This window comes from Cryptomeria japonica, chromosome 7 (genome assembly GCF_030272615.1).
Source record: "Cryptomeria japonica chromosome 7, Sugi_1.0, whole genome shotgun sequence".
Taxonomy (NCBI): domain Eukaryota; kingdom Viridiplantae; phylum Streptophyta; class Pinopsida; order Cupressales; family Cupressaceae; genus Cryptomeria; species Cryptomeria japonica.
Window position 1 is genome coordinate 317,560,660 of NC_081411.1, and position 15,359 is coordinate 317,576,018.

Sequence of the window (15,359 nt, forward strand, 5' to 3'; positions counted from 1 at the left end):
TCTTGGTGTAACATCATTGCCCATGTAGGAGTGATTTGATCTAGTATCAAGATCATGATTCTGTGTATTGCATTGGATATTGATTTCCCCCACACACTTTGGAATAGACTTTAGGAGATCCATGGAGACCCTAATATCTCTCCATTCCTAGAGGATCCTATTGTAGATTGTTTCATTCCCTTTGTAGATGAAGATCACATACCCTTCGATGGCGATACTTAAGAGGAAATTTATTATATCATATTAAATAATTTATTTACTTAAGATCAACTTTTATTTACATATTAAATAATTTTCAAAATATATTTTAATTATGTACATCAATTATATCAATTAGAATAAACATTTGGTAATGAAATACAAGCAATTATCATAAAAAATTTAGAATCAATTCATTCTAAATGTAAAATGATACATACACATATAAATATATAATCAGTTTTTTAATTTAATATATACTTGGCAAAATAAATTTATATAGACGTGTAAATTTTTAAGTAATTTAGTGGGGTTTGTAATGAAACCTATCCAAGAAAATTTGTCATATATTAGAATACATAACTCATCTACCCTATATAGACACCACCCTCAACTCTCCCTTCTTGTTGGTTCTTATTTTACTATTTTAATTAATGCTTTCACATAATATAATAAATTCACTTCCAACACGCACTCTACTATTTTCATGTGCATTTTGCAAACCAACCAACACTTTACTAATATTGCTACAATAAGATTGCAATACCTCAAACTCTTGATGTACACCTTCTATTTATACTTTCTTGCTTTCCATTTGAGGCAAGTACATCACTAAGTCCAATCCTTTCAAGAAATCAACAAACATTTCTTAGACAACCCTACCTTGATTCTCCCTTAACAATTTTCATGTCCATAATTAAAAGGAGTCTTAAGATCCATTTTCATAAGCCTACATTAATAATGAACATAATTAGGTTGAAGAAAAACCCCTCTTAGATAAAAAAATTTGTGATGTTACCTACATCCATACTTGTCTCTTCTAGTGCAACTTTCACGAATCCTAGAGTTTATTTTGATTTGTAAATAAAGATTTCGTTAAACCTTTTGTAAAATAAATTATTACAGGGTTTTTGATCCTTTCCTTTCTCTATGTTTATTATACTTATCATCCAATCCAATGGAAAAATACACTCTCCTATAACCAAAAAAAAACTAAATTTAACTCTAAATGCTCCAATTAAAAACTAAATATATGTTCCATTTGATACAACACTACTAGGAAAAACATTGATCACTAAGCACCATTTAATACCATAAGCACCAATAACACTCCTTCAAATGTTATAGCAGCACCTTTATTACTAATCCATTAAATTAGCATTCTACAAAATGAACACTAATCTAATGAAATTAAAACCATTTATTTAAAACTTATAATTCTCCTTAATAGAATCCTTATCAAACCTCAATAATAGTTCCTTAACATTAATCCATGGTGTCCAACTCAATTGCTTAGGACATGAAAACGTTAAAATTTCTAACACTAAATATAGCCACCATTACGAATGCTTAAGGTGGTTGATAACATACATGTTACTCTAAATGTTTTCTTGAGCTAGGAATCATGGTATATTGCCACTATTGAATCTTAATCCAATGTTTAGGGTTTTAATTAAAGATTATAATTTAGGGTTTAGGGTTTAGGGTTTAGGGTTCAGGGTTAATCAACCAAGATAGTCAAATTTCTCCTAGGACTTGTTCCTTTTTTTCTATTTAGGGTTTAGTGTTTGTTTTTCTGTTCAGGGTTTATTATCTGTTTTTTGTGTCTAATGTTTATTGTTCATTTACATTTTTGTTTTTTGTTTTTTTTCCCTACGGTTTAAATACTATTCAATTTTTTTGCTCTTTTCCTACGGTTTTTACTATTCATGTTTTTTGCAATATTTGAAAACTAAAAACTATTTTAAACATGAAATAAAATAAAAGAAAAGACGATTTTCAAAATTTAAAACATAAAAATTAAAAAATAACAATACATTAACATTTTTTATGAAAAAAAATAAAAATAAATAAAATAGTATATAAAAAATAAAACTAAATACTTGGAAGGAGGTAAAAATGGTCTAGGGGGTCAGCTGGGGTGAAAAAAATGGGTACCCGTGCTCCTCAGAAATGTCTACCCGTTTTCCAAACAATGAAAATGATGGAAAATGGTTTTTTAAAAAAAAAAATACATTTCAAAAACGGGCGCCCGTTTAGCTTCGGGCACCTGTTGCTAAATGGGCATCCGTTTCTTTACGGCTCAGGCACCCGAAGCTAAATGGGTGCCCAATTTGTAAAAATCGGACACTCGTTTCTAGCGGACTCATTTTCCAACCAGCAGACTTCCGCGGGATTGGGACCCAACTTAATGCATTTACCCTACACTCTAAACTATCTTTTCTCAATGGCTTAGTGAAAATGTCTTCTAGCTACAACTCATACATGCAAAAATCCATTTTTATTTCACCATTCTCAAATAATTCTCTGATAATATGACACCTGATTTCAATGTGCTTGCTTCTTCAATGAAACATAATATTTTTTTATGAAATCTATTGATGAAACATTGTCACAATAAATTGTGGTTCCATCCTCCTATTCTTCTTTCAAATCTGCTAAGAGTCATTTCAACCAAATAGCTTGACATTCTATTGCATTTGATCCTATATACCTAGTCTCAACTGTAGATAGGGAAATAATGGGATGCTTCTTAGAAGCCAATGAGATTACACTAGAGTCCAAATGAAACACATAGCTCGATTTACTCTTCCTATCATTCACACTTCTTGCCCAATCACTGTCTGTGTAACCAACCAGCCTAAAATCATTAGCCACATTATACAAAATAACATATCCCTTGGTGCCATTCACATACCTTTGGATTCTGTTACTCACTTGCCAATGGGAGTCCTTTGGAGTCTCCATAAATATAGAAATTAGACTCAATGCATGCATTATATTAGGCCTCGTTTCTATCAAATACATCAAAATTTCAACCAAATTATTGTACATGGTTAGATTCACATTACTGCTACAATCTTCTTTGATCAACTTAAGACCTATGATTGTTGGTGTTAGTGTAGGTTTACTATTTTATTTTCTAAATCTCTTCAAGTTCTCATTTGGATATATTTCTTGAGAGATAAAAATCCCATCATGCATTTGTTTTACTTTTATGCCTAGAAAATATCTTAAGAGACCTAAATCTGTCATTTCAAACTCTCTTTTCATGTCCTCTTTGAAATCAACAATGTGGAAATCATCTACATACAAGACACCAATTAAAATATTACTATTAGCTACTTTAATGTAAAGAGTGGGCTAACCATCACTTTTTTCTAAATCCATTGTTGATCAAATATGAGTCAGTCCTGTTGTACCATGCCTATGTGTTTCTTTAGCCCATAAAGAGCCTTCTATAGCCTATATACCTTTCCTTCATGACTTGGAAATTCATAACAAGGTGTTTTCTCCACATAAACTTCATCTTTCAACACTCCATTCAAGAAGGTGGACTTCACATCCATTTAGAATACGTTCCATTTATGTTGGGATGTAATTTCTATGAGTGTTCACACAATTTCCATCCTTGCAATAGGGGCATGCAAATAATAATAATCTCTCTCAGGCCACTATTTTAACCCCTTGACAATCAATCTTTCTTTAATTCATTATATTCTTCCTTCTACATTTCTCTTGGTCCTACAGATCCATTTCACCCCAATCAATTTATTGTTGGGAAGAAAATGAATTACCTCCCATGTTATTTTTCTCTCTATTGCACCTGTTTCCTCATCCATGGCATCACATCATTTCTCCTCTTTGATAGCATCCTCAAAAAAAATCAGATAATATGAGAAAATAATGCAAAATCCACATTCTCATCAAACTTAGTATTATACCTTTCATTTTGGTAGATCTTTGTTAGGTTCTTGGTCTTCTTTAGCATTAGAGAGGTGAGAGTGGAGCATAAACTCTCACTACTATTGATTTATTTCTATGTAGACTCCAATTGGAGTCATCAAGAGCTTATTGGAGCAACTCAAAGCTATCTAGATCTCTCAGCAGAGCTAATTTTCTGGTTGTTTGCGATTGCTTGTCTTTTTGCCTGTTTGTGTCAAGAGCTATTTGGAGTCAATTGGAGCTCTCTCCAACTGGATTTTAGGGAAGTCCCTTTAACTACCTATTTGTGTCAGGATCTCTCTAGAGCTATATGTGGTCATCAGGATCTACTTGGAGCTAATTGAAGCTCTCCATATTTGCTACAGTAGCACCTTGTTGATTTTCATACTCATCATCTTCATTATCAATGGGCACTCCATGTGAGGTGGATGAAGAGGTATCCACCAAGCCATCCCGTAACTCATTCTCAATGAAATCAACATATCTACTAATGACATTATCTTCTTAGTGACAGAATCAACACTATAGCCCATGAAAATGCACTTGTCACCCATGTCACCCAACTTTCCTCTTCTTGTTTGGCACATGAGAATTTTTGACATACCCAAACACTCTTAACTAATCAATGGTCCACTTGTGTTGTTACCACACTTCTTGAGGGATCTTGTCATAAACCGCCTTTGTTGGACTTCTATTTATAAATTAAATAATTATTTCTATAACCTCTCCCCAATTGTCATTTGGGAGTCCCTTTTCCTTTAGCATGCTCCTATTCATCTCCATGATGGTTATATTCTTCCTCTCAGCTAGTCCATTTTGTTGCAAAGTATAAGCGATTATTAGCTCCTTCATGATGCCATTTTGCTTGCAAAAAAACACAAAATTATTGGAGGTATACTCTCCGCATGATCTGACCTTAGGAATTTGATGATATGTCCACTCTTCTTTTCGGCTTGGGCTTTAAACAATAAAAACTTATCAAATGCTTCAAACTTATGTTGTAAAAAATAAATCCATGCTCTATGGTTGTAATCATCAATGAAGGTAATAAAATATTGGATCTTGCCAATGGATATGGTTAGCATAGGGCCAACCAAATTAGTATGCACCAAATCCAATGGCTCTCTTTCCCTTCTTGAGATGCTTGATTGAAAGGGTTGCCTATGTTGCTTACCAAAAATGCACTTCTCACCTACGTCATCCGACTTTTTCCTCTTCTCATTTGGAACATGAGCATATTCCACATACCCAAACACTCTTAAGTGCTCAATGGCCCACTTGTGTTTTGACCACACTTCTTGAGGGATCTTGTCATAAATCACCTTGGTTGGACTTCTATTTATAAAATAAACAATTATTGCTACAACCTCTCCCCAGTACTCATTTAGGAGTCCCTTTACCTTTAGCATGATCCTTTTAATCTCCATAATGGTTCTATTCTTCCTCTTATCTACTCCATTTTGTTGCGGAGTAGACATGATTATTAGCTCCTTCTTGATGCCATTTTTCTTGCAAAAATTCACAAAATCATTGGAGGTATACTGTCCCCCATGATCTGACCTTAGGAATTTGATGACATGTCCACTCTTATTTTTGGCCTGGGCTTTAAACAATAAAAACTTATCAAATTCTATAAACATGTTGCAAAAAATAAATCCACATTCTACAATCGTAATCATCAATGGTCATAAAATATTGGCTCTTGCCAATGGATATGGTTAGCATGGGGCCAACCAAATTAGTATGCACCAACTCCAATGGTTCTCTTTCCCTTCTTGAGTTGCTCAATTGAAAGGGTTGGCTATGTTGCTTACCAAAAATGCAAGTCTCACACTTGCTACTAGGTTCTACTATCTTTAGCAAACCATCTACCATTCTTTTTCTTGGATAATAAACTTAAACCAACATAGCCTAAGTGTCCATACCTAAGATTCCATAGCTTGGAGGGGTCTTGAATGACTACCTTGTAAGATAATTACTACAATGCTATACATTTTCCGTACTTGGGAGTTGCAACCGTGAACTGAGAAGAGAAACACATCTCTATCCTCAATGAAAACATCGAGTTCTTTGTCATTTGAACTACTACAGCAACTTTCTTACTCCCATCTTTGTCAAAAATGACACATTCACCCTTCTCCATCAATACTTTGTATCCATTTTGGACCAGTTGTCCAAAACTAATTAGGTTGTGCTTAATACCTAGGGCAAAATAAATATTTTCTATTTCCTTCTCGTCACATTGGTGTGGATCATAATAGATCCTTTGCCCAGTACTGGAGTGACTCCATTGTTCACCATCTTAATCTTAGGCTTTACATTTTTATCAATTAAAGAAAAAAAGACTTTCATTACCTCTCATGTGGTTACTACAATAGTTGTCCAAATACCAAACTTTGGGGCTACCTTCTTCACCAATATTGAACATGATGAATGTTGTGGACTAATTACTTTCAACCACATTTATATTAGCCACATTTGCACTTTTCTTTGACTGGTTATGGTGCTTTTTCCAACACCCACTAGCATAATGACCAAACTTATGAGAAGAATAGGATTCAACCTTTGGTTTGAATTACTATTCTTTTTGCCTTGCTTGGAGCTAGTTTGGGAGCTGCTTGCTCCCTCATGGCTATGAGCTCATCTTGAGCTATCTCCTCCAACACTTCTTTAGTTGGAGTTGCTATGACCTCTACAACTTAAGCTCCTGATAGCATTGTTTCTTCTCCTCTGGCATCTTAGATTGGTCTAAGATTTGAAATATTTCTCTAGGGAAGAAGTAGAAAACCTATTTAGGCATCACTCATGGGTTTGAAGATAACCCATTAACTCATCTATTGTCAATGTAGAGAGATCCTTGGCCTATTCAACCGTAATGATGATTGCATCAAACATAGGGAAAACTACAAAGGATCTTCTCAACAATCCTTTGTTCCTCCATGGTTTCTCCATTTGTCCTCAACTAGTTCAATAAACCAAAGACTCTTGTGTGAAAGTCTAAAATAGAATCACTATCCTTCATTGGAAGAGTTTCAAAATCCCTTTAAAGCATCTAGAGCTTCACCAATCCAACTTTATCAATCCCCTTGTAGCTTGTTTGGAGGATTTCCCGAGCCGCTTTGGCATAACTAGCTACTACTATTCTAGGGGAAATGACCTCTTCCAAGGCTTCTTCAATTAGACTTAGGGCCTTTGCATCTTCCCTCCTTGTCTCTCTCAACTAGGCCTTTTGGTGGTTTGTGAGGGCTACAAACTCAAGTAGGTCCGTTGTATCCACAAATCCATTGACCACGAGCTCCCACACATATTTTGCAACCATGATGGTCTTCATCTTCTTTGCCCAAACATCATAAATTTGTTCATTAAGAGACGGTGGCTACTGCCAACTCTTTCCTTCATCTCCAGCCTTGTACAAAAAAAAACTCAACACCCAAAAAAAATAAACACCCAAACTCACAAGGATTTAGGGTCAAATGACTCTCATACCAACTTGGAAATATAAAAAAGTCCCAAATGAGCAAACATACATAGACTATAACTTTGATTTCCCAATTAAACTAGGAATACAAAAATGAAACCCAAATAACAAAGTAGTAGGAGACATGCAATTTCTTTCACTTTCTATTAAACTGGAAATGAAACTACAAAACAAACTGCAAACTTAGAAACTAAAAACAATTGATTATGACTATTGATTACAAATCTATTTGCAATATTTTTGAACTACTCCCAAATAGTTAGCAATCTGGAACTTCTCATAGCACTCTTGCAAACTACTGCTCCACTTGGAGTTGCACTCACTTTACTATGTGGAGCTACATTGAGTTCTCTCTCTCACACACATTGCTCACGTAGAGCTGCTAATGCCCGGAGCAATCATTTCTCATTAGGTGCCACAAAATGATTGGAGCAATCACTGCTCTTAGCACAAACAAACACACAACTATTGTTGCACACTCTAAATCACTTAGAGAACCAAAAAAACAAAAACGTTCTCCTGCTAAGCTACGTAGGACTGGGAAAAAACATTCTTTTCTTTTTTCTATTTGTTGCCCTCAACAATTTATCACACATTTTAAAAATTTGAAATCACCTACCAAAATAAATTCTACCAGCTGTTGCTGCTGCAACGTCGGAAACAATTGGAAGTTTGAGATGCAAATGACATCTGCTACAGGTAACTTGTTTGCAGGCATTCTTCGGTGCATTACCTCTTGACTGCTCTTCTGATAAGTAGGTATGGCACGAAGACTCATTTCTTCATAATTGCTGCACATTGCACCACTAAAACCTCATTCTTCATAGTTGTTTACTTTGGAGAAATAAAGTAAACATTGATAAGCGTGAGCTCAAGTTATCGTATTAAATATAGGTGTTCTGAAACCACCTGAGATTCAAGTTGAGTTCATGTCGAGGAAGTTTGAAATGAGGACAGAACATTAACTCTAAGCCCAAAATCCCCACCACCTCTTGTCTTGTGAAATGATAATTCTCTAAATGTGAATTTCTTGTGTATATGGTATACTTTTTCTTTAGTGTGGTGTATTTGTTTATATAGTTATTATTAGTGCCAGTGATCCCTATACGCCACACTACAGTGCAATCTTGCTTACATGAATTACACAATTTCTATTAAAAGAATGTGAGTTTTCATGATTTTATGAGCCAGACCCAAAATCCGATCCATATTAAATTATTGATAAAAACTATACTATTTTTATTTATATTTGATATTACATGTTTAAATTGTTTTAAATATTTAATTTATTTTTATTTTATATTTATAAAAATCTATAAATTAAGTAATATAATATTATAATTAATATATATTTTAGTTTTATCGAAGAATAATCTAATAGCTTAATTTTAATTTTGGGACAAGCGACATGGAGTGATTAGTTGCTCACTAAAGATCTAGTTTTTGTTTCTATAGGTGGGATGTTTTGCATTTTCTATGTGGGCGCCTGGAGATATGGTGTTAGAATAAGGTGACATTAACCTTGTAATCGTAAGTCAATTTCATGTGTCTTTATGATCCTTGGAAAGTGTAATTGGATGCTTGATAATATGAGAGATAATAATCTTTAATATTTATTTACGTGTGACCAACTGTAATTGAACTCATAGAGGTGGATCTAGTTATTAGTGATAGTTATAAGTAATATCTCTGTGATATTCCTTTTAATCACGCACTTTAGAGGTGGGAATCACTTGGAATTGAATGTTGTTGGATGTTTTCTTCATGTTGTCCTTAGTAGAATGCAAAGGTTTGCATGTTGTGCATGTTAGTCATCAGAGTGAGCAACGAAGCACTCAATATTGATCAAGTTTGATTGATTATGGGTTGAGTGTCCATGTCAAGCCCATGTGATCATTAATTATTTTTTTACTAACTTTATAGGATTTCCATGAGGTGGGGTATATGGATTTTGCAAGTGAGTTTGACCTTGTTTTGAGATACCATAGTAGTATTCTCATCCTAGCTCTTCTATAAATTGGAGTTTGTGTTAGAAGAAGATAAGTTGTCTTTGCATTTTTTTGGAGTGACAAAGTGTTTCCAAATTTTTTAGAGAAGATATATTTTTTAAAATTCATTTGAATTTTAATACAAGATTTGAGTCTCTTTGGGTGATGAGCTTTTCCTCAAAAGAGTTTCTCCACCTAAATTATGTGATAGTTATATATTGTTGATTTTATTCTATTGTTGAATTTTACAATAACTTTAACATCATGTATTGGGTAATCTTTAATAAGTATAATTTAAATTGCACCACTTTGTGAAAGTTAATATTGCAGAAGTTTCTCCTTGATTTTCAATATATGGTTCAAAATCAAATGTATTGTCATGCATGGACCTAATCCCACCCTATGTGTTGTCCTAAGGGCCCATTTAGGTCTGGTTGAATATAACTATGTTAAGGGTCCAAACCCATCCCCATTTGTCTATCATATCTACTATAATGCTTACTAACATTTTTTTCTTATGGAGTGTAACTATGGGGTACTAAGGAGTATATCACAATGAATAACTTATGTTCAAATCTCTTGAAAATCATTTGACTTTTTCTCTTATAGTAAACATTCTTGGCATGCCTAAAGAAAAAGGCTTATGTTTGTGTCTTGGTTGATGTTCATTTATCCATAGATAGAAATTAAAAAAAATAAATAAATTCATTTCATAAATGGTATTAGATTTAATATAATATAATATATATAAGAGTCAATCAATTTTATATTATAAAAATAAATTGGAGCATGCAAGATTCTCTATTGTATTTCAAAGTCTTTTGAATCATAATCTCTTTTTCTAATTTTGGAGATAATAAAGTGGACCATATATAATGTTCCATTATATTTCCAACAAACTAAAGATTCTTTGACATGAACTTTAACTTTAAACATTTTTTTTCATTGTAGAAGATTTGAACTCAGCATCATTTAGATGCCTATAATAGAGAATTTGCCATTAAACCAAATACCTTTTGATCTCTTTTCTATTAAACCAAATATCTTTTTTAGACCTCCAACTTTAACTTTAATGCATCAAATATAATTAAACTAGCAATTTCACCTTGGTGTGCAATGGGTATGCCGAAAGAGGTGTGTAAGGTGAATCAAGAAAAACATTGCTCTATGTTTTTGTATATAGTTGGGTAATACATGAAGTCACTTGCTAGGTCATAATGTTGTTTTGGAAACAAATTTCTCATTAGAGTAGTGATAGCTTCAAATTCACTATGCATCTACTTACAACAATCTAGTCATAATTGAAACAAAACCTTTAAATTGAGAAGAAAATCAAGTTTCATTACCAACAAAATATGGTGAGAGCGAGAGAGAGGTTGTGTGTGTGTGTGTGTGTGTGTGTGTGTGTGTGTGAGAGAGAGAGAGAGAGAGAGAGAGAGAGAGAGAGAGAGAGAGAGAGAGAGAGATGGGTAAAGAGATAAAGATAGAGATAGAGAAGAAGGAGATAGAGATATAAATAGAGTTAGAGATTGAGATGGAGAATAAGGAGATGAATATAGAGAGGAGGAGAGATATATGGAGAGATAAAAGAGATAGGGGTGAGGAATAGAAAAAGATGGAAAAGAAAAATAAAAAGAGAGAAAGGGAGAGATAAAAAGATAGAGATAGCAGGTGATATACTAAGAGAGGGAGAGATATAGTGGTAGTGAGAGATAAAGATAACTAGATAAAGATAGAGAGATAGATGAAAGAAGTGATAGGGAGAGATATACATAGAGAGGAAAAGAGATATAGATATATGAAGGTCTAGAAAGAGGGAGGGGATAGAGATGGACGGATAAAAGGATGCATGTCTAGAGATATAGGGGAGAGAGGAAGATATTGGTAGAGATGAAGATAAGGTGAGAGAACAAGAGGGAAAATAGATAGAAAGATAGAGAGAGGTAGAGGGAGATAGAAAGATAGAAAGATAGCGAGATACAAAGGAAGAGCTAGAGAGACATCTATAAAGGAAGAGGGAGAGATACATATAAATAGATATTGAGATAGAGTGAGAGATAGATATATCTAAGGACATACAGAGAGACGGGGAGAGGGAGAGAGATAAAGAGATCCAGGGATAGACAAATAGAGATGGAAATAGGGTGAGAGAAATAGGGGGAGATATAGGGAGAGATGCACATATATTGGAAGAGAAATAGAGAGATGAAGAGATATAATGGAAGAGAAAGAGAGACATGTAGGGGGATAGGGAGTGAATGAGGAGTGAGAGATGGGGAGAAATAGAGAGGAAGGAGAGAGAGAGAGAGAGAGAGAGAGAGAGAGAGATCATACAACAAAGATAGAGTGAATAGGAGAGAGATGTAGAAATAATGATTTATAGATTCAAAAGGGGATATATATGCATGGAGATAGAGATAGAGGGAGAAAGAGTGAGAGAGAAAGAAGGCAACAAAGACAAATAATAGACAAAAAGGTGTATACCTTAAAAAGAGGGAGAGTAATAGGGAGGGGGGAAAATAGAGAGATAAAACTGATAAAGATAGGAAGGGAGAAATGGGGAGTGTATGTGTATACACATTAGAAAGAGTAGAAGTAGAGAGATATAAAAAGAGGGAGTGATTTGGGGAGAGAGGAAGAGAGGGAGAGATAAGATAGAAAGAGGGAGAGAGGAATGTATATGGATAGAAATATATGGAGATGGGGATAGAAAGGAGAGAGAGAATAGATATAACTTATAAAATATAAAGGTTGTGAGAGAGAGGAAGAGATGGAAGGAGTTAGAAAGGGGGAGAGGGAGACATAGAGATAGAAAGAGGGAAACAATGAGAGAGGGGGAGATAGGAAGATAAATATATAAGAAGTGATGTTTGAAGAGGTAGAGAGGGATATAGAGAGAGAGTATGAGAGATGAAGGAAGATGAGTGTATAAGATGTAGAGATAGAGATAGAGATAGAGATAGAGATAGAGATAGAGATAGAGAGAGAGTATGAAAGATGAAGGATGAGGAGTGTATAAGATATAGAGATAAAGATGGCAAGGGAGAGGGAGAAACAAGGAGTGTGCTTGTGTGAGTGAGAGAGATATAGAGATAGAGATACAGAAGGAGAAATATGGAATGTGTGTGAGTGAAAGAGATATATAGAGATATATATAGAGGGAGAAAAATATATAATTAGATATAGTGAGGGAGAGAGGGAGAGAGGGAGAAAGAGGACATAGAAGTAGAGATATATAAAAGAGGGAGCGGAAGGGAGAGAGGGAGAAAGAGTTCTTAGAAATAGAGATATATAAAAGAGGGAGCGGAAGGGAGAGAGGGAGAAAGAGGACATAGAAGTAGAGATATATAAAAGAGGGAGCAGAAGGGAGAGAGGAAGAGATAAAGAGATAAAAATAGTAGGAATGATAGAGGGGGCAAAGAGAGAGATACATGGAGAGGTAAGACGATATAGATAGCCCAGGGAGAGATATCGATGGACATAATAATCAAATGACATGTTTCCCTTAGTCTAACTCTTCAAGGGCACTACTATCTATAAATTATTGGTATGAAATGATTAATGAATAGTTAGTTTCTCTCTCTTACTCTCTTGTTCTAAACATTTAATTTAGGTTTTAAGTTGGAAATTATTTTATTATATAAATTAAAATAAATTTTAAATATTTAATTACTCTAAAATAAACAAAATTTAAATAAGAGAAAAATACAAGTTAGATTAATTTTAATGTCTTTTAAGTTTTATTTTCAATTCCATAAGAAAACATAAATAGTTATAATTAAATTACAACTTAATAAATAAATCATCTTGGAAAAAAAAAAAGGAGAAGAATTAAAATAAATTAAAAAATAGAATATCTAATAAAAGAAGGTAACATTAAAAATATTCTCATCAAATTAATAAAAGAAATATTTAAATTCTAAATATGATTATTGTACAATAAGTAAGACAAATAATTATAAATTAAATTAATTTTAATAATTTTTAATTATTATTTGTAATTTCATAAAAGACATAAATAACTAAAATAAATTTTACACTTAATGAAAATTATTTATTAAAAGAAAAAAGAAAAATATGAATTAGAATAAAGCTAATTACTTTTTTTAATATTATTTGTTTTAGAAACTTAATAATATATTTATTTTCTAACTTTATCTTTTTCTTTTTTAGAAACTTAGAAAACAAGATAGAATATCTTAATAAAATAAATAATATTGAAAAATATTCTTATTAGATTTTTTTTTTATGAACATTTTTTTTTCTAATTAATAATATTTAAATATGTATTTTTTAATTTTTAAGTCATAAAAGATATATTTTTTAAAAATTAATGTAAATTTAATCATATGGTTGTGATCAATTTATAGTATTGCATCCTTCTCCTCAAATTTGAATGTTGATTTCACAAAGTGAGTGGAAAACTTCATATAAGATTGGCTTCAATATAAATTGTATGTGTCAGTTCATTATAGCACTGACAAAATTGTTGTTTGGGTAGATAGTGGGGAGATAATCTCAGTCTCTAAATATTGCTACAATATCTTATTTGAGGCTAATGCTCCCTCCAAGCTAGTGGGAGGTCTTATTCCAAAACAAACACTTTTTCCTGTGGAGGTAATATTGTACTCAAACGCTAGTACATTGGAAGACTAATGTGACAGAAATTTTTTGAGAAAAGCTAATCAGGATGAAAAAACTAGTCAATGACCTCCAGACATCAGCCACAAGCTTTTCTTTTTATAATTTCTGTGAACGAAAAAAGACACATCAATTCTGGAGAGGAAAGGATAGAATACTGTTAATATTTTTTTTTAATGTAATCCATTGGCGCACTTGGTTTTCATTCAGAATTTATGTGATTTCGTACTGTGATCTCGTGACTACTTGTCTCATTTTGCACTAGTACCATCACACCCGTGACCATCTTTTGTTTTCAACAGTCCATATGTGCTGTAATCACACTAACTGTATTATATATTGTTGATAAGATTCATGCATGGCAATTTTTTTAGCCCAAGTTGGCCTATTTAAAGAAGATACAGAGCTGCTATTCTACCCACAATACAAGCTCACCAGAGATTGATCTGTTTCTTGGCAGAAAGTTTGGAATATCTCAGGTTATTTTTCTTGTTCAGAAGATTTTGAATAGCTAAGATGAAGTACATTCAAGTAGTTATGCTGGTAATGGCTGCAACATTACTGGGTAGCAGTGCGTTTTTTCCAAGGGCAGAAGGTGGGATGTTTGATGTGTGTAACATGGGTATTGACAAGCTCATGTTATGCCAGCCTGCTGTGACAAAACCACCTTCAGACCCTACTTCACAGTGTTGTGATGTTGTAAAAACTGCTGATCTTAAGTGCTTGTGTTCAAAACAATCTATGTTGCCCAAAAGTGTTGATCCCAAGCTTGTTACAACTTTGCCTCAGAAATGCAAAGTATACAATGTTCCTGCTGAATGCAAAGGTGAGATAAAGTAGTTTCTATTGTGGTCAGTATTGTTAATCATTATTGTTTTTTAACACAATTTTTTCATGCATACAGCTCTGCCAGGCCGTTCACTGTGAAAAGTCCACTGGGTTTTTCTCTGTTTGGAGCTTTGAGTTTTTTCTTTTCTGAGCAGTTGTGTGATTACTTCTTGTAATCTGAAGCTTGTAGGTTTACTATAGCTTGTAATGCAGAGGACTTGTCAATAAGTTCTTCTTGCTTTTGTAAGGTGTGAAATAAGAATAATCATGCTTGTTTAAATGTTTGCCTATGATGATATGGCTATGAGATTAAGTTTTTCATTTGAAATGAAAGAGCTTTTCAAGATTTTTTTTTTGTTTAAATGATTAATAGAAACTGCATTTTATAATCGATGTGCTGTAGTCAAAATGACTGTCTATTGAGAGAGATCTGAAACGCTGAGTGGAAAAACATGTACGATCAAATTAAGAAAGTATTTTATCGATCAGAAAAAGAGAAT

General features: G+C 33.3%; 1 protein-coding gene across 1 annotated transcript; it reads left to right on the forward strand.

Annotated features, from left to right (window-relative positions):
• Positions 1-14,410: 14,410 nt before the first annotated feature.
• On the forward strand, positions 14,411-15,139 carry LOC131077415 (putative lipid-transfer protein DIR1). The gene is made up of 2 exons (XM_058014910.2): positions 14,411-14,857; positions 14,936-15,139. Exons 1-2 carry the CDS (start codon positions 14,548-14,550, stop codon positions 14,956-14,958), a joined length of 333 nt encoding a protein of 110 aa, XP_057870893.2. The 5' UTR covers positions 14,411-14,547; the 3' UTR covers positions 14,959-15,139.
• The last annotated feature ends 220 nt before the right edge of the window (positions 15,140-15,359 follow it).